The 21709-nt window shown below is 37.1% G+C and overlaps 1 protein-coding gene across 2 annotated transcripts in view; it reads left to right on the top strand.

Moving 5' to 3' along the window:
- The window catches only part of LOC106714432, a 39002-nt gene extending 17326 nt beyond the window's left edge, over positions 1–21676 (top strand). For both annotated transcript variants that reach the window (XM_014507481.2, XM_045684485.1), the window contains exons 2-3: positions 15844–15886; positions 19024–21676. In XM_014507481.2, coding sequence (XP_014362967.2) covers positions 19037–21610 — 2574 coding nt within the window. In that variant the 5' untranslated portion in view covers positions 15844–15886; positions 19024–19036 and the 3' untranslated portion in view covers positions 21611–21676. The remainder of the gene's footprint in view (positions 1–15843; positions 15887–19023) is intronic.
- The last annotated feature ends 33 nt before the right edge of the window (positions 21677–21709 follow it).

The raw sequence follows: 21709 nt of genomic DNA, 5'->3' as shown, positions 1-21709 counted from the left end.
TTGTCGTGTTTGAAGCACAACTATGATAGACAAATTTGATTTTATTCTATTTCTACGGTTAATGTTCTAATATTTGGGATCATTTTCGTGGTTAATTTATAATTTTTTGACCTGTTTATCTGTTTACCGCACTACAATTTACAAATCTAACTTAAAACTTCATCACAAACACAACATATAAACAAGATAAGGTAGTGACATCTATAGAAGGCTACACAGAGTTAGGCGCGCACGTGACATTCAAGACGCAAAGTATTTGTGACAGACTTTATTAAACTTCGACAAGGATTGATTGATAATACGTTAAGTAAATGTTCCTACAAAATAGATAAGAGTAATATAATATTAATCTTTGATTATGAGATAAATATTATCTTAGTTGAGATTTATAATATTCTGCGAGGGAAACCCCGCAACATTTTAAATACCGTTGTATGATTCAAATACAATTTGATAGGTTTCGATTGTTGAAAAATCTGTATAAAAACAGTTTATCTCCGTTATTTCAAAGGAAACGAGAGAGTGTTTTGACAATGAAACCCCGCGGTAATAGCAAGAAGTAGGCCATATAAATGCACTTTATAAATCTAACCTCAAAGACGTTGTGACTTCGTAATCAATTCCAACCAGTGTTCAATAAACGCTGACTAGACTAGCTTTTATAGTAGAAGATACTTTACCCGGTACACTCAGTGTATACATCGAAGTGTATCTGTATGAACACGAGTGTCTCTTGATTTATCCGTACAGTCAGCTGCATAGATGTGTATATATTTTAAAAACTTTAGAAACTTCTATAGGCCTTTAATTTAACAAATAAGCATGCAAGTATTGGTCAATACCTTGTGTTCATGGTCGGAAGTATTCGGACGGATACTTGCATACATATTTTTGAAATCGAAGACGTCTACAAGTTTCTGACGCTTTGTAAATTATACATATTTATTATGCAGCTGTAAAATTGTAAAAACACAGACATAAATGTCACAATTTCTGTTGTAGTCTATCTGTACCTTTATAAGAACACGACAGTATGTGAACGCCTTTACGATGTAGACGTGTTTTATAACAGGGTATTAAGTACCGCAGTTTTTATAACAATCGTTAACTGTCAGACGCCATATGCGCTTGCGAAACGTTTGCAAACTCAAATTACCATTGCGGTGACGTCACCATTGTGATATCACCGCCTTGAACAGGATATTTGCAGTCTCTCGGTGACTCCTTACGAACAAAATATTATAATAAATAAGGGCTAAATATACTCTAGCAAAATAATTTCAATATGTGAAAGAATATTCGAGAATCTGTATCATCGCCATCTTTTTGCCATGTGATTGTGAATCGTCACTATTTGTCATGTCAATTTTTAACGACTGAAGAAACAACTTTGACACTAAAACTCGGTTTACGTATTTTGTTTTATGTTGTCGTATTTCGTTGGCTTTATACGTTTATTGTCATTAAACATTTTACTTCGACGTCCTCCGATTATTTATGGACTGTACCATAAATAATAATACAAACATTTTATGAATTCTACATAATCTTTCATATTGATCCTGATGTGACAGATCCCCGTAAAATAACAAGAAGTGTTGAACAAGACATCGTAAACCAGGCTGTTGTGAGAAATAGTTGAACTGAAGGCAATTATTCAATCAGATTTTCTATTATATCTATGGATTTTTTCTAATAAGCTTTTTAGAATATTCTAGAAATTAAGAAGCTGGATTGGATGTAATAAGTATCCTCCAAGCTAAACGACAAAGAACTCTCGAGTTACATAGTCGTAGCGTAGGCATTATGCAAATTATCTAGACGGAGACTTTAATAGCATTAATTATGATGAAAATGCACCGAATTACGAGTACATGTCTGGAAAAACTCAATACATTTCTACATTTAACGGTTCTTTCGAGGTTATACGATACGACAGCTGTTTGTTATTCATAAATTCCAAAGTCTTTTTACAAAATATAGTAAGCAAAATTATTGCATTTTATGAACACATCTGCCACGTCTGGAATCCATTGCATATAAAGTGAATTTCAAAATATAGTAATGTCAATAAAACCAGATAAAGACTTTTAACAAAGCTATTTTACCGTTGCTTTACAGCGAGGGAAAAATTTATGGCTACATCATTTTGTCACAAATAGAAAAAAAAAATTAGTCCGCAATTTTGTTATATGAAGTTTAACTGCTGCGTAATTGTGTGAACTACATTGTAAAAAAATGAATAGATATTATGGTTTTTACATAATAAAAGTGGAATTGTAAATTATAATGTAAATATCACTTTAAAATAAATTATTGAACGGTTTTTGGTTAATCATATGAATATTCGGCGACGCGAAATTTACTTTTTGAACGTTTTAATTTTAAATTGAACTGTACGAATCTGAAAAGTTAATATGTATTAATTCGTTTTGCTAGTTGTTTCATGTATCAACAATTTTATGGGCAAATAAAGTTAATTTGCCTTCTATGCGAATGCAAATATATTAAAATCCACAATTTGAGTATTAGGTCCTTAATTGTGGTTAGCCAACACATTTTACTTAATGAACTGAGTCATCGGATAAATACAATTTGCACAAAATTCACAAATATTTCATCTTTTGAATTTGCTTTTGCTTTTGAATACTTAGTCTTTCATCATCTTATAACTATATACTTGTAATAGTATTAGTGTTCTAAATATAAATCTTACTTCTTACTAATATTATAAATGCGAAAGTTTAGATGGATGCTAAACGGATCTTGATGAGATTCGGCACAGATGTAGAACATAGTCTGCAAGAACACATAGCCTATTTATTAAGTTTCTTTTTTATTCCGCGCGGACGGAGTCGTGGGCTACAGCTAGTATTATATAAAGAATATGCATTCATAAAATGAATTCCTTCAATCATCCAACCGTTGCAAATAGTGTTACGATAAACTTAACTAAAAGACCATTAAAATGTAATAAAGTTCGTATGTTTAATAACGCTTTGGAACGAACACACGGCGCGAATTCATTCCGCACGGTGGCGGCCCGGCTTGCGAAATGCCGTATCTGACCATCATCTCGCAATGTAAGATCAATCTTACTCTGTATTCTATCTATATCTAAATGTGTGTGCTTTAAATTAATATTCAAATTGAATTTTAAAAATTTACGTCGGCACTATTTCTCACACAATCAAATTATCGGGAGTTTAGTTTTCAAAATCCATAAATATTAATTGTGGTTACGCCGTTTTACGTTTGGTCGTTGCATCCTTTCCCGTCCTTTTCCCGCACAGTACAGGTGAGCGAGAAGGACGCGCCCCGCAATCACGTTTTTGAAAGTTATAATGGCTGAAATCGTCGTCGTTGTGCGTGTGCCGCTCCGCAACTTTTTATTCGAAAAAGTCTTTAAAGTGAGTGCGGGTTCGTGCTGGAGGTGTCCAGAAGCAGGAGAAGTCCGGAGAAAAGAGACAAGGTACTGTGCTTCCTTCCTTTAGCAGAACTGCCTCAATTATCGTATTCCCGCAGTTTTGTACTCGTCCCACCGTGCAACGACCAACTATAAGAACCTTTGCATTACCGCGTTTACATTTTGGTCCAAACGAGCCGGGATTATTTGTTAAAATTTGCGCTAGCCATTATCTAAATTCGTTTTCGTTTCGTTTCGTTTCGTATTAAAACCGCGTACAAAGTAGTTCGTACACCCGTGGCATCGGTTCGCGCGGTTACCTACCTACTTGTATAAATTTTCGTTCATCCCGCTATATCTTAGTTAATTCGCCAACATATCGATTTAGTTCGCTTACATATTGATTTAATTCGCTTAACCCGCATTTTTAAACCCATTCAAATACTTAATATTTGTCTCTTAAAGTCGTATAAATAAATTACATTACACTAACCCTCCATTTTGTCGTTTGAAAATTACGTAATAATATTATACTTGCTTATAAGTATATATCTAATGTCAAGTCGTTGTAATTAAAATTGTGTTCATTAAATCGCATTAAGTCTACAATAAGTAGTTCATCCCGCGTATGTATCGTATATATCGTTTTCGTTTCGTTTAAATTATCGTTCGAACACCGGCCGGGTAAGTTATTACAAGCCCCGCGCCGCCCGCTCGCCGCGTTAGTTGGCGGTATTCGTATATTTCATACCGCGATTATAGAATAATTAAATTGAATAGAATAATTAGAATAATTAAAATTAAATTTGTCGTTAACATTGCTTGCTCGTACCGGTACTTGGTATTTCGTTTCTCCGTCGCTTCTTATTGTTTTCGCTTTAATTGTTTCATTTTTAAACATTTGCTTACATCTATTTTTCTATAAAAATGGCACCGGCCGATACCAGTTTGCAATTGCAATATGCTAAAAGAGATAGGATATTCTCCCGCATGCAAAATATTTTTGATCGCGTTAAAGATATTGATTCAAAATCATTTGATGCAGATTCGTTTTTGTGCGAGTTTGAAACTGTTGATTCATTGCGTGATGATTTTGAAAATGTGCTGGATAAAATAGCTACCTTAGAGTTGAAAGCAAATCCTAATTACGTTGTCGATTATCAACCGCTTTCCTCGTTCGAAATTCTATTAGGAAGTGTGAAACGAGCTGCCAAAAAATTGCAATCGCAATACTCACACTAGTGTTCATGTCGGACTCACATGTCAACCTAGACCTCCGAAATTGCCTCCGATGGAGATTCCCGAGTTCGATGGCGACATAAAAAATTGGCCTTTGTTCATTGCAAGTTTTCAAAACGTCGTACATAATAATGTGTCGTTGTCGGATTCGGAGAAGCTTTATTACTTATTAGGCAAATTAACTGGCAGGGCACGTTCCATATGCTCGGGGATCACGCCTTCAGCTGATAACTATTTATTAATCTTCGATTTGTTAACTAGCAAGTATGAAGATAAGCGTCTCTCGGCCACTTCATACCTGGATCAATTATTTGATTTTAAATCCATTACTTCTGCAACCCCTAATAGTTTAGAGTCATTCTTAGACAAATTCGCTTCGTCAGTAGCCGCTTTAAAAAACATAAAAGTCGATGACCTCTCCGATTTAATTTTCTTGCATATCGCACTTAAAAAACTAGATACTGATACGGCGCGTGCATTTGAATCCAACCATTGTCGTAGTCAGAGTTGTGAAATTCCAAAATTTTCAAGCCTGGTTTCTTTTATTCGCGAACATATTAAGGTATTGGAACGCACCTCATCCGTGGTAAAGGTTGCTAACAACAACAGAAAACCATTTGATCGTAAACCATTGACTATGCACGCTTATACTAGTTTCGAGACGTCCGCATGTACTTTGTGCAATTGTAATCACGACTACCTTTTTAAATGTAAGGTATTTAATAACTACAAACCGAATGAACGCTTTAAATTCGTCAAGTCGAAAAATTTATGCATAAATTGTTTAAGTTCTGGTCATCGTGTTTCCGCTTGTGCCTCGACATCTTCATGTAAAAAATGTAACGCTAAACATCATACTTTATTATGCTTCGGAATCGAACCCGCTGCCGCGAGAAACGCTCAGACGGCCGCACCACAGAACACACGACTCACGGCTGCCGCGGCCGCACGTCCCGCTCTTGCAAGCGAGTCGAATACGCCCCTCGCTCGCTCCGCAGGCACCGATGACGTCACGCTTTGTGCGCTGGCGGATAGTCGCAGTTTTACTCGCAGCGATATTCGTGACCCTTCCACGGTATTACTAGCAACCGCGCGTATTATCGTTGTAGATTCTCGTGGTAATGAACATAGCATTCGCGCATTGTTAGACAGCGCTTCTCAAAGCAATTTTATAACTCGTTCTTGTTGTCAAATTTTAGGTTTGAACACAAACATAAGACCCGCTTGTTCAGTGGTTAAGGGGATAGGAGGTTCGAGTAAAGCCATTCAAGGTTCCGTAAAACTTAAATTTCATTCTCGTTTCGATCGCAACATTTTTTATAATATTGATTCGTTGGTTGTAGATAAAATAACAGAACGGTTACCGACCGCAACAGTCGATCCTTCGTTATTGTCGAATTTTAAAGGTCTTCCGCTAGCAGACGATACCTACTATTGCTCGGGCCCGGTTCAAATGTTGATCGGTGCCTCTATTTTTCCGCATCTTCTTTTATCGAATAAGGTTCAAGGACAACCTCCGCATGTCTCACCGCTCGCGTTAGAAACGGTCCTCGGCTACGTCATTGTTGGTGACGCTCCGGTCCGCGTAGATACTCACGAGTCCGTTTCATATTGCTGCACCGCAGATCCATTAGACTCCGTTATACGGAAATTCTGGGAACTGGAGGAAGTCGACGTCCCTCCGGTACTTAGTCCCGATGATAAATTGTGTGAGGAGTTTTACTCGAGTACTACCTCGCGAGCTAGCGACGGACGTTATGTGGTGGCTTTGCCTTTTAAGGTTGACGTAAGCTGTCTCGGTAACTCGCGTCAGGCAAGTGAGCGACGGTTTTATTGCCTAGAGAGAAAGATGCAGGCTTCTCCACAGTTAAAGATCGCATATGACAATGTAATCCGCGAATACTTAGAAAAGGATTATATTTCGCCTATAAATTGTAATTCTTCACAAAGTTCGTATTTTATTCCGCATCACGGTGTGATCCGAGAAGATAAGGTCACAACGAAGTTACGTGTAGTTCTCGATGGTAGTTGTAAAACCAGCACTGGTTTTTCTCTTAATGATCTATTATATAGAGGTGAAAATCTTCAAGGTAGTTTGTTTGACATAATTAATAATTTTCGTTTATTTTCGATCGCTCTTTCCGCTGATATTCGTCAGATGTTTCTAAGCATCGGCATAAGAGAATCTGACAGGCGTTTTCAACGCATTTTGTATCGTTTTTCCCCGCAAGAACCTTTACAAGTTTATGAATTTAATCGTGTAGTATTTGGTCTCAAATCTAGCCCATTTCATGCGCTGCGCACTATTAAGCAGCTGGCGGCCGACAAAGGCGCTTCGTTCCCTCAGGCTAGGGAAGTCATCGATACAAGTCTATATATGGATGACTTCGTTTACTCAGTCCCATCTGAAGAGTTGGGCATTTCTACCGCTTCGGAGTTGATAAGTCTCATGAAAGCGGGACAATTTGAATTGGTCAAATGGTCTAGTAATTCACAGGCGGTTCTAGATTCGATTCCGCCATCGCACCGTCTACCGGAAGTGAAAGAATTTGACGAGTCAGATCAACATAAGATACTCGGTTTGTGTTGGTCTCCCACGTCCGATTATTTCAGTATAAAAATTAATAATCCCATAAAAACTTGTACTAAACGTTCGATATTGTCGTGTGTCGCTAAAATATGGGACGTCATGGGATTTGTCGCACCTGTCGTTTTGTACGTTAAATTATTTATCAAGCAGCTTTGGCTGTGTAACTGTGATTGGGATGACACTCCGCCTGAAGATATAGTTAAATTATGGACACGTTTAAGAGAGGAACTTCCTTTGTTAGGTGATATAAAAATTCCCCGTCACATTGGTATCGTCGCTGATAGTGTAATTACTATTTTAGCATTCGCAGACGCCAGCGAGAAAGCGTACGGGGGAGTTATTTATTTTCACGTTCAAAATAGGGACTCTAATACAATCAATTTGATAACAGCTAAATCGAAGGTTTCTCCAAAAAAGGTTGTCTCACTCGCTCGTCTTGAACTCTGTGCTATTCTTTTATTAACTCAACTTATTAAAAAGGTGGTAGACGCATGTCAAAGTCGCGTGATTTTTCGTAACATATTCGCATTTTCGGACTCAACTGTCGCTCTCTGCTGGGTACATTCCTCGCCTCACCGATGGAATACCTTTGTAGCCAACAGAGTTACAAAAATACAAAATAATTTAGCGCCGCATAATTTATATCATATTTCGGGTATAGACAATCCCGCCGACTGTCTGTCGCGTGACACCACTCTTTCGTTTGAAGAGTTAAGCACTGTGCTTGCTCAAATTGAATCGGTAATGAATACTCGTCCTTTATGTTCAACGCTCTCTAGTGATCCTTCGGAACCCCTTGCTTTGACTCCAGCGCATTTTTTAAATCTCTCACCTTTACGGTATTTGCCAACGGAAGAAATAGATGAAAGCCTTACTATTGTGGCTAGGCACAATTTATTAGACAAATTAATTCAATCGTTCTGGAAGCGCTGGAGAAGGGATTACCTACATACGTTGCAATCGCGTCGTAAGTGGAATACGCCGGTGGATCCAGTCGTTGTGGGTTCAGTCATAATTATCATAACTGATAATACGCCACCGCTACACTGGCCATTAGGTGTCATAGAGGAAGTTTTTCCCGACTCCACAGGAGTCACTCGCGTCGCCCGGGTTAGGACTACGACTGGATCGTACTTGCGTCCCGTTGTTCGACTTTGTCCGTTACCTAAACAGTAGCGCGCTTAAATTACATTCGTTTTTTCATTAATCTTAGTTATTAGTCGTATTAGTTATGTAGGTACTTAGTTAGAAGTTAGATATCGCGTTATTTTCATCTAAAATTTTGAAGGCGTTCCTTCAAGCCCGGGGGAATGGTTACGCCGTTTTACGTTTGGTCGTTGCATCCTTTCCCGTCCTTTTCCCGCACAGTACAGGTGAGCGAGAAGGACGCGCCCCGCAATCACGTTTTTGAAAGTTATAATGGCTGAAATCGTCGTCGTTGTGCGTGTGCCGCTCCGCAACTTTTTATTCGAAAAAGTCTTTAAAGTGAGTGCGGGTTCGTGCTGGAGGTGTCCAGAAGCAGGAGAAGTCCGGAGAAAAGAGACAAGGTACTGTGCTTCCTTCCTTTAGCAGAACTGCCTCAATTATCGTATTCCCGCAGTTTTGTACTCGTCCCACCGTGCAACGACCAACTATAAGAACCTTTGCATTACCGCGTTTACAAATTGCAATTATTACAAATTAATTACAAGACCTGAATAGCGTTAGTAGTTATAACTTCTTAAATAAATAAAAACTTAATATGATGTAATGACATGAGTGCATCTGTAATATAAAAATTCTTTTCTTCATTTAAGGAGATTAAATCTATTGTCATACTAAATGCTATAAGCACTAAAAGGAATGTAACATTACAGAGTTATTTCGACGACAAACACTTCTCTAATCAACAGACGTGGTATGTTCTAAATTACCTTCGAACAAACAAACATCAGTCCCGCGCCTCATAAAGATATTTAACCTATTCGAAATGGGTCAATGTCCCGTTGGTTTACACTATCGGTGGGGTCGCAAGCAGCCGCGCGTGCTTTGTCGCTTCATGGCCCGCGATTTATGATGCCATGCCATTTACTAGCACAATACCTCTGTAAATGTACAATGATGGACGCCAAATTTATATATTGAATACCTATCTACAAACAGGTCTTAGTATTTATTTCACCTATCATTTGTATCCACAATGGTTCCAAACCGTTTGGATATGTCGGTCATTTGTTACAATAGCGTTACTCATTAATAAATAGCAATGCAAAATAACGAATAATGTGAATGCGATGCGACGGCAGGAAGTCAGAGTTCCAATAGCAACTGACCCCGATACATAATTGGCGAGCAATAACGCCACACATTAGACCCCACTCTAGTATTTAGGACTCTAATCCCACTTTATGATTGAACTCGATCTGAGAACGTTACAGTTCAAGTTTCTCAGATACTTGCATACGTTATTTTAAGCATTTTATATCCATATCAAAGTATAGAAATAAATTATTGAATGATGTAAGAAATTAAGTAGTTGTATTAGTTAGTTTATATACGATTTATTTAGTATTACCTTACATTGCATATGACTTAAAATACAAAACTGCCCAGATATATACTGCAGTATAATATTAAATACATCAATAAATTAAGTATGATGTGGTGGCGGAAATTCAATAATTTTTCTTATCGCACCGGTCGCAGGCGGCGGCGGTGGCAAGCTGCGAGCGAACTCGTCAGACTGGTAGCTGCGCTGACCACGCCGTATGTCTGCACTGACCCACCTGGTCAACTTGCCTTAATTATTTCCATGAAATTAACATAAGGACTCATCATGTTTATACACCGGTCCGATTTATAGATGAAAAGTCTAGTTTTTAATAAAAAAAACGTCTTGAATACTTCATTCACATAAAACCCTTACACGAGGCATAAAGTTATCAAAAGTATTTTGTCTGTTTCATTGAATTTAATTGAAGTAAAATGTAAATAACAATGCATGCAATTTATATAATCAAAATGTATAATATGCGATTTAAAATACAAAACCACGTATATGTTGTGTACATGTAGCCAGGCAGTAATCTGTACCTATAATGTTAATTGCATTATATTTAAATACGTTAAATAAAAATGCAATGGAAAGTTTTAATTCCGCAATAATAAAAGCAATATCATCAATTAACATGATATTGCTGTCGTTGTCTCTTTCACACTCGTGATATTGTTAAATTTTAAAAGCGTTTTCTTGTTATATCTTGAAGTGATTTTTAATTTCACTAAGGCAGTATTTGACTGGCAAAAATAATCACAACAAAAACAACCTACGGGAGATTTAATTTCACTTCTTAATTTGTTCGCGCATACTGCAAAAGTGCCAGTTCTGGACGAAATTTTTCAAACACATGACCCATTTTGTACAACCGCGTAGAATTGAAAAGTATAAATATCATTTGGAAAAATCGAAAAAGTAATTCTAGGATTTTACTATACGGAAAATCTTTGTATCACAAACTTTTGTTTTCATCAGAGGAATATTGTTTAATAATGTTACTCATTATTTTATTGGGCTAATGATGATTATAGTTATGTTTACTAGCCGTCGCCCCTAGCCGTCGCCCGCGAGTCCGTCCGAGCGGAATTAAAAAAAAACTACATTAGTATCCTATGTGTTCTTCGACAATGCTCTACATTTATGCCAAATTTCAGCAAGATCCGTTGTGCCGTTCTGAAGATACCTTCAAACAAATATCCATACATCCATCCATCCATCCAACTTAATATTAGTAAGATTTCTATGTCTATAAATTACTTAACTTAAATTATGTTTTAACGAATGTTAAAGAATTTTATCTTTTTAGCCTTCACTGCATATTGTTTTGACATACATACTTAAAATAAACGATTATTTTCCCTTTATCTCAATACTTCTTACATTGTCGAGACGAAACCAAGGATATAATGACAATATTAATTGGCTTACGTCTGATTCACTAAGTTGTTTTTTAACGACACACAAAACCTCAACGAAAACAACAGTTCGACAGCATATTACACGAATCAAGTATTTCTTTTTGAAAACATAATATTAGTGTTTTTGTTATATCGAGAAAAAATCATATTTTATACATGTGATGTATTCGCATTGCTAATACGACCGATTTTGAGGGAAGGTAGCTGATGCACACTGGCATATTGTAGGCTACTTTTTTTTTAATTCTGCGCTGACGAAGTCGCGGGTGACCTCCAGTTTAAAATATCTTTGCAATATGCAAGTAACATTGGCATCTTTTGAATTTACGTTATTATCAAGTGATAATGTCAATAGATACATATTATGTTAAAGCATTGTGCATTTTCTTATTACTTAAATAAACATTTTCTCCTTAAATTATAGTCAAAATACCATAAATAAGAACAATGCATTAATAAATATAGCTACATAAGTGTTGCTGACGCCACTGAGTGACAGCTGTCATTTACGTTGACGTCAAACTACGAACCATTTTCGTTTCTTTCGTTCTCCTCGGTCTAATTTTGTTATAGTCAGGCTTTCTAGTTTTGTACCTAACAATGTAATGTAAAATTTTCTGATTTTAATTCGATTTCTTAATTTTGATTTTCTACAAGAGTGAAGCCTTTAATTTTAATATTTATGTCGGCCTTCCCATCTACACCCACAATGCAGTAACGTAGAGTCGTGATACCTAAGCTTATAGAAATTTTAGTAAAAGAGACGAAAGCCAACTTAAAATGCAAACACGTCTACGTAGCATGAATTGAAATTGAAGCCTCGCAACAACACATTTGCAAACCAAAAGATAGGAAATCTTGTTATCGCAACTTGCAATGTCGAGACAAGAACGAGCACTTTCCTTCGGTCGAGTATACACCTGCCACTAAAACTACCATCGATAGTTATTTAGAACGAAGAGATATGCAAAAAATTGAGGGGTAAGGGATAAAACTTGGTATACAATTTACTTAGGGAACTAGACATGGTGTTAATCATAAACTATTTTAATAATTACTTACGCTAACTTAAATAATACGCTAAATAACAAACGATACCGACGCCAAATAATTATTCATAACCATTATTAATAATATGCCAGGGCCAGGTGGCCGCCGTCTGTAACATGATAAAGCCGAAAAACTACATTATTTGGTTTCTTACCGCAAAAACAAATTTACGGAACGTTGGTGACAGGTGTTAGAAGGTAACGTACGCGACTCTGAGCTTTATTTTAATACGAATTTAAAATAAAGAACAAGTGAAGCAACAAAGCAAAAACATCGTTATCTTTGCTATAAAATTATTTTCGACATTTATTCTTCTTTTTTTGGTTCATTGGTATCGGACGAACCTAATTAGTCTACTTGACTGATCACCAAGGTGATTTTATTGTGTTTGAAACGGGTAAAAAAGTTGATGTTTGGTTTATAAAATTTGACCTCCAGTCTCTTAAATTAATTGGTTTCTAGAAAATGTTCTGAGAAAACGCAAAGGTGTATATTGTATTAATAAGTCACTTTTAACTTATACTAGCTATCGCCCTAGATTCCATACGCACGGAATTAAGAAAAGGCTTTATAAGTAGCCTACGTATTCTTCCAGACTATATTTATGCCAAATTTCATCTAGATCCATTAAGCCATTCGGGAGATACTCTCAAACAAACATCCATCCATCCATCTAAACATTCGAATTCATAATATTTATTAGAAAGACAATGTTAAGAATTTGTTGCACTACAATTTAGTAAAGTTAAATACGTAGTGCCAGTAATTTATGACTATGCTTCAAATGTTATGGCATCTTTGGTAGATATATTTCAAATTCATTTCATCAGCGACCCTAATAAATTTGCTTTCGGGCGTTTATTTATTAAATTCGGGAGTTTTTATTGTTCGCACAATTATAACGCTATGAATACGTCATCGGCAAACGAAATACGTTCAGTAAAAGTTGCGCGTAATTTTTTGATTCTGGCAATTGTTCCACAAACATTTATACATACAAACGTTGTTATATCAAACAAACATACAAGAACAACGTACGAGCACGTACCAAACCTCTCTAATGGGTATTGGGTTTAAACCAAAGTATAAATAGAGCGCTCCAATTAAACCGTTTACATTACAATGACGCCCGCTGTGGACCCCACCAATAACTAGGTTTACACGTGTTAGTACGTTTTTAAAGGATCATTATGCTCGTTTTTAAGTTCAGTTTATTCCTTGGATTAGTTTTGGTTGGCATCATGACATCATGACATTTATATATTTTAGTTAATAAATAACAGCACGAGAAAGTATCTGTCCTGTCATTTGTTATTAAATGATGTTCTTTCCTCATATGTGTTTTTTATATATCGTTTGTATTAATAACTTTATTTATATGATCGAACTTTCTACTGCAATCTATTTATCTGTCTTTGACTTGTACTTTGTATCACGTCTCTGATATACAATCTCATTGTGACAACTTTCATCTTTAAACAAAATTTCCACTTATGTTTCACACTTTAGATTGTAGTCTCAATTAATATGTTGGTAGGTGCAATGATACATGGTACTGAGTAATGATAAAACTGCACCTCTTCGTTTAATGAACCTCTATTCATCAATTTGTTCTTTCACCATTTATCTCTGCTTATTCGATATTTTATTCATACTAGAGGTATATGCATTGCTACTGATTTCACATGAATGATCGATCCTTGTTTTCTTCAATATGGAAGGCATATCTTGCTCCCATTTTTCACTTATATTCTGTTTTTAAGATTCATCAATTACCTTTCCAATATCCATTCAGAAAAGTATCGGTTATTACCTCTTGCATATAAAATAAAAAATGTATGTGACGTAGTGTATTGTATGTGACAATATCTTCGCGTTTGAATGACAATAAAGAATACGTTGTTCAGTACAGGTGGAAAAGAGTAATCCCCGGACCTCTCACTACAGAGCGATAAGTGCGCTCTGAAAAACTTGATAGCTTCTGAAGTACAAGGCATTTAGCACTTGTGACGGTTTTCCGCAAAGTAACGCTTGATCTTTTGAATCGAACAAATCAAGCGTTACTGCAACATATTTTTTGTAGTCTATACAACCATTTTTTGTAAAGTAGTTCTTTAAGCTTAAGGAAATGTAATTTTCTTTCCCTTAAGAAATTGATACGTCAGTAGTTCTTTTTAAGTGACGAAATTTCTTGATAATTATTAGCGACCGCTATAAAAATGTCTACTTCCGAAGCCCTAATGAATAATGCGAGCCTGTCAATCGTGACTTATGTCGATATTCCGTTAGTCACAGTTAGACGAGTATTTGCGATGCAGAGCTGTCAACACTCAAGAATCTTGATTGCAGTATGATATTAAATTAGATTCACAGTTACTGTTACCACCACAGTTACCACGTACAAAACAGTAAACTATTAGAAGTCAAAAGAAATCATTGGTCTCACTCGCTTTTTATCATGTTTAAAGGCAAAATATTGCATTAGCGATTAACCCACAAACATCTATGAACGCATAGGGATTACTGCATTCCGTTGTTTCACATTGCGTTTAATTCAACGAAAAATACTTGCGATATAGTAATAAATGAATATTCAGTAATGATTTGAATCATCGATAGAAGTGTGACAGCACTATAAGAATGGCGCCGAGGTGGAGTGTCGCGCACCGGCACGGGCTGCACCGCATTGCTATTCAAGCCGCGCAGATTTAACGACCTTCCTACACATTCAAGGAGATACTAGTTCGAAGCTAATGTCTGCCGATCTCATCGACACTTATCGACTATTAAGTCCTGGTAATATTTAATAGGTCAGTTCATCGCATGTCTGAAAAAAAACGTTACAAAGTCAATATAAATAAGAATTTATTTTGTAATATTTTATGTACATGTCATTACTATGAGATTTATTCAATAAACAACTTAATGAAGTTGCTTATCTAGTATTTATGTACGTAATGACTACCTGGCCTACTTATATCTGCGTATTGATTGTAAAAAAGACGATATACGAAGCAAATCTTTTAAGTAAGTAGCAAAGTAACTCATAATTCTTGATACTTTACAACGTAAGCCGGTCGTGGGTCGCATCGGAACCAGTCTTGGTACTTGCGGCAGTGGTCTGGCCACGCCTCGGCGCTCGCCGGCGTATCGACACGCTTCGTTGGCAATAATCCGCGGGTGTTCCTATTTATCGATACATTGTACGAATGCAAAATCGATACCGCAACTGGCACACGACTATAGCGGAAATATGGCCACTGACCCGAGCAGCTGTTAGTGGAATCGTTTCACTTTTATTATGAGTCTCTTTGGTTGAGGCTGTTTCCTACATTCAAGTATGTCAATCATCCTTGAAAATAAGTACATAACTATAAAAAAAATATTTTAGCTAATGTTATTAAAAGTTACCTTAGATTTATCTCCAAAGCATAAACAGTCATAATCAAAAAATCAACCAGACATGTTGATTCAATTTAAGCTTTACACGTATGAATTAAACGTATGCTATTTTCGTGTCCTTTGAGTTGTAAATGAATGTGAATTGTAACATCACGTATGCAAATATGCAATAAGTAACAATAGCTTTGTTTGTTTGCTGCAGGTTTCAATCCAAAGAGTTACTGGGCGGCTGAACAAGGACATTGGTGAGTATTTATAATTGAAAATAATGGCTAGAAAAACATCAACTCTTAATTTACCCGAACAGTTTCTCACGTCTCGTTCAATGTTGAAATTATATTCGTTATGAAAGTAACATCAGTCTTTCTCACGGACCTTTAATGTTTAGAACAAACAGTGTAATGCTTACTTTTACCGCCTTGTAGACAATATTCATTCAATAAGTTCCAAGTCACGATCTCTCAAGGAAATGAGACACTGTTAAATGATTTCGAGATTTGTTTTTAAATTTGCTACATCATTCAGACTGGAATATCATTGTTTTTCGAATATTACTTCGGACTATCAATATCTGAGAAATTACGTAACAGTACCTGATGATTTACGTTTTGAAGTTAATATTTATAGAATCGTAAAAAAGATTTATTAGGAAATGTTTTGAATTCGATACGATAGACATATTTGCACGCGCTGTCGTCAATGTGGTGGGCCCTTGGCGCGATTGTATGCAAAGTACTAAATAATTCGTCTAAGCCAGTTTATTATTCATCGCAACGCAACACCGCGTGTTCGCTTTAGTATTATGTTCCGCCCCAATCAGTGTTACAATGTTAATCAACAATACGCTAAACGTTAGCGCACTACATCTGGTATACATACGTCAATTACAAATATAAATCAGTAATTGAATGTAACTACGAAATATATTTTATATGTTTACTTATCATTGTCTTTAATATAGGATTCAGTATGTAATTATTTAATACAATCAGACGAAATAGTGTTTACAACTCAACATTGTTGGATGCTATCCATTGCCAGATTCTATTTGACTATAAATAATGTTGTTCAGCTATTACCGATGTCTTGTGTCTCTGCACCCCTTCACAACTTTATCACTTACTCCACTAGGAATTGTATTTATCCTTACAAAAAAAAACATCTGCTTTTAAATTTTAATAACATGTATCAAGATTTAACCATCAAAACCAAATAATTTGCCAAATCAAATAACTTTTAATACCCAAAATATATCTCATTATTAGAATATTAATTATCTATATATAATAATGTTAATTAGTAATATTAAATATTGTTACATTCTTAAAATATGCTACAAAGAACGCAAAAAAATCTACTAATTACATATTTATGACCCCCTGGTAGATATTCCTAGTAAACATTCATAACAAATGGAATTTTTTGTCGCACTGACTTTATATGTTATCAGGCGTCGCAGCTCCGCATATCTAATCTAATCAGTCGGTCTTTACACGATCGTTGATGTACAGATGTACTAGTTCCAGCTAAAGATCTTGTAAACGCTAGCTGCTGTTGAATATTAGTATAAAATGTTTTTTTTTTCAATGTTATAGTGACAAGATAATGTGACATCAAATTCGATGTTTAATCAGAACAAATGTAAGCACATTTATTCTGTTTTAATATTAATTTACTACATTTAAGTAGAGTCACATTATAACTCAAGGTAGAATTATTTTAATGTAATAATTCTCTGTTATATTTAGAGTAGTTTAAAGAAATACTGTTTCTAACCATTCCAATAGCGTTTTCGAAAAACATCCGACAATGAACCGACTGAATGATTTTTTTGGTAATTTTTTATTACCATAATCGAAGACTACATTTTAGTAAACGTTGTATCATAAAACCAATTGTATCAATGCTGCATTAGTAAAAAAGGACAATAGTCTATTGTTCAACAATTGACATTTAAGTTAAACGGATAAAATGCATGGAAACTAGTTTTGTCATCAACAATGTGACAACTCTGGCAATAATAGATACCGTGTTAAGTACGACCCGTATTCGTCGCGCGTCTCTACAAACAAGGCACCGTATTACCTTTTGTGTACACTTGCCTTTATCTTGTGATAAATATTCGATCCCCTGCGTCGATAAATTCAACTGCGAATCAACCGTCTCCCTCTAACCGAACCGAGAAAGTACTACAACTTTCTATATTAAAAGTCTAACTCGAAGTGTTGTGTAATGATATATAATATAATATAATAATATAATAAATAATACACGATAACACCTTTATCAGACATAAATTATACCACTATAACCGTAGAATTTGATGCCATGACACTTATATTTGTTTTGTCAAAGAAAAAGAGGGGACAATGTGTATTAATACAAGTGTTATTGCGGTGGAAACTCACTGAATAGATCATAAAGTACTTTCATCTACAAAAACAACACTATCGAATTCATGTGGTTGTTTATAGTCTCCAATGTCGCAGATCGGAGAATTTACTCAAACGATTATCATGCAAATGAAGATGTCGCGACTTGTTGTGAAATCAAGTTGCGTGGAAATATTCTCTTATTAAAACAGACAGGCGGAGCTAGAGGACGACAATTATGTTCTGCAAAGGCATCGTCTCCCGCCTCGGTTTTTGCGCTAAATAGACCCGAATTGAGCTCTGTACTTCTGTACTGAGATCAAATGTTTAAACGAGATCACGTGCTCGCGAAGTCATGACGCGTCGGCAGATGTACAATGCGCAGATAAAATTTCACTAGAACAAAGCCACGCATACATCAACCTCGTAACACACTTTACGAAATAATTAGTAAAACTAAATTGAAAATAGGTTAGGTCAGTATACACGTCTTTACTATCTATGCAAGTTTAATGTTACAATGTTAGAGAGAAGTAAAAGCTGTACTTGCTAGATATGATACAAAAAAATAAAAATTATTATTTTGATTTCGCTTTGTTTCTTGTTAAACGTACATGAAAGGGCGGCCAGAAATCCAAACAAAAGTAATTCGGGTATGATGCGGAAACATTATCGTATCCTATGAATTGGGAAGTGCCTTACTTGTAAACAATTTCAAATATGGATTATTCTGTTTACTTTACTAGCATAAGATTTTGTGTAATTACAACACGTGCGTCATCTGCATGCTTTTACGTACAGTTGTACTAGTTTTTTTTTTTACTTTGTTTTCATTTTCAAACTGTTTACCTATTGTTAATACATGACGTCACCGTCTAAAAGAAAAAGAAAATTTGAAAACACCATTGTTCAGAACTGTTATTTCGACATAACCGTCAAGTTTCGTAAATTATGAAACATTTGCTGATTGTTCGTATTCGGAGCTATAAACTGGTGCTTTCTGATTCCAGAGTTCGCTACGACATGGGGGCGAGGTCCCGGAAGTTGCTGCTTCTACTGGCGGCGTGCGCGCTGGCCGCCAGCGAGCCTTTAAACAAAACGGCCATAAAGTCCGACATGGCCACCGACACTATTTTCCAATACGAGGACTATGACTCCGCCGAAGATCAAGAGGTGTTGTTCAGCGAAGACAGGCCCTGCCCCAGAGATTGCATATGCACTGTATCCCAAGGATATAGGATAGCCAAGTGCAACCGTCTCGAAGTCGGTACGCAGAAATTCGGCGACGACATCACCGATCTTGTGATTGAAAATGCCGATCCCACGTTCCCCATAAATCTTGACGATTTTATTTTCAAGAAGCTCGGTCTCCACCAAATTGCGACCATTAAGATTGTCAACAGCACCATCGGGTTCGTGGGCCCCAACGCGTTCCATGGCCTGCACGAGCTGTACGCGGTCAACTTGTCCAATAACAAACTAAAAACTTTACACCCGGAAACCTTCGCCAACAACAAAAAGTTATTACTGTTAACGCTTTCGAACAACCAATTAAAATTCCCCGAAGCGGGATCACACGACTATTTCCTTAACGCATCATCTGTTCAAGAACTTGATGTTTCTTACTGCAACATGAAATATATTACCGATAGTACATTCAAAAACATGCCGGGCCTCATGTACCTAAATGTAGCCGGTAACAACCTCACCGACATGGACGCGAACACTTTTAAGAAGCTGCTCGACTTAGAGGAGCTAGATTTGAGTGACAATAACATTAAATCTCTACCGGAGGACATATTTTCTGAAAATACAGAGCTGGCAACGCTCCATATTCAAAGGAATCCAATCGACTCAGTCTACGGTCTTCAGATTTCAGACCTACTCACTCTGAACGCCGGTCAGACCAATATTAAATTTATTGGGCCTTCCATGTTCAACGGCATGACTTATATAGCGAATCTCAATTTAAGCGGAAATAGCATTGAGAAAATTCATAACCAAGCATTCCACAAGCTCGTTGAATTAAATTACTTGGACCTCTCTTACAACGATTTGGACTTCATTTCCGGATATCTTATCAAAGAAAACATTGAGCTTGACATATTTAAAATTTCAAACAATCCCAGACTAAAGCATTTGCCTGCGGAAGGTTTTAATTGTTCCGCGGAACAGTTTAACATTTATCTGTTTGATGCATCCAACTGTGGACTTGAAGAAATTGAAAATGACTCGTTAAAGACATTTACGGCTTTATCGCAAATTAATCTCTCCGGAAATAAAATCAAATCGATTAGCACCGAGGTATTTTCTCGATGCCCAAGACTAGTCGACATTAACCTTGCTTACAATAAATTAACCACGTTAGAGGTTAAAGTTTTTGAGAAAAACAAGGATCTAGGAAAGCTTAATCTTCAAGGTAATCCATTGAAAGTTCTATCAGCCGAAATCTTTGTTTTCACACCAATTTTGACTACGCTCGATATGAGCCATGCTGAGTTGACCTCTCTCTGGAAGATGGAAAAGAACCTTCCGACAACCCTTCTCAATAACTTGAGCTTCTTGAACGTTTCGCATAATCGCATCACCGAGATCAAACAAACCGAACTAAACAGCTTAAACAAACTACGTACGCTAGACATCGGCAATAATCCTCTAGCTTGCAGTCGTGACTTTGAGAACCTAATGACTTGGCTCAGTAACCGCAAAGTGTCACCAAACGCTAACTCTGCCAATATCGCTAACTTAGCTAAAGACGCAAAGGACGAGGACGGTACATATAGTTGGGAGTTCCTCACGAAGAAAACTTGTGGCACTGCAATATCTCATCCGGTCGAACCCTTGCCGCCTGTATCCGACGAAGAAATATGGGAGAGGATCGACAAAGACGCCGAAGGAAACTTCGATTTGAAAGACACCCTCGACGACGGGAAGCTTGCCGACGACACCGCCGTAAATGAAGATAACGCCAAAGAGAACGCGGACGACGACAGCAACGACGCGGACGACGAGGCCGATGACGAAGAAGAGGATGAGGACGATGAGGAGGACGATTCCGGCGAGGACTACGAGGACGGCGACGTCGACCTCAAGGTGAAGCTCATCGAGAAGCCCGCAGCGACGCCCAGTACGTATAAACCGGTGTCCACTGAACAGACACAGACCGAGAAAATTAAGATCGATATCAAACTGCTCGAAAACGATAACGTGTACGACGACCTCGAACCTGATGTAGAGGTGCTGCCGTACGGCACGGAGGAGCACGGACGCTACGGCTACTTGTGGCCCATCCTGATAGCTGTGCTGGGCGCGCTGCTGCTACTAGTCGTCGTCGCCAAGGTGGTCATGATGATGTGCAGCAAGAAGAGCAAGCAGATCCGATACAACAGTGCCATAATCGCGGCGATGAGCCACCCCGGCCGCACCAAGAAGGACTGCGGGCTGGTGTACCAGCAGTTGACGGAGGACCTGACGGGCCCGCGGACGCCCAAGCTGAGCCGCTATGCGCCGCTGCACAACGTCACCGTCAACGCCGCCAACATGTCGTACGAGAGCAGTCCCTTCCACCACAGCAACATCGTGCCCGAAGCGGTCTGAGCCTCGGTACAAACTAATATTACAGTAAATACAATAAAATTAACCACTGCGTTAACTTTAAAATAAGCAGTAAGTGATAGATGTAAGCGCTAGTCACGA

This window comes from Papilio machaon, chromosome 2, assembly GCF_912999745.1.
Source record: "Papilio machaon chromosome 2, ilPapMach1.1, whole genome shotgun sequence".
Lineage (NCBI taxonomy): Eukaryota > Metazoa > Arthropoda > Insecta > Lepidoptera > Papilionidae > Papilio > Papilio machaon.
Note: the sequence above shows the minus strand (reverse complement) of the source record. Positions and strands in the feature narration are given on the sequence as shown.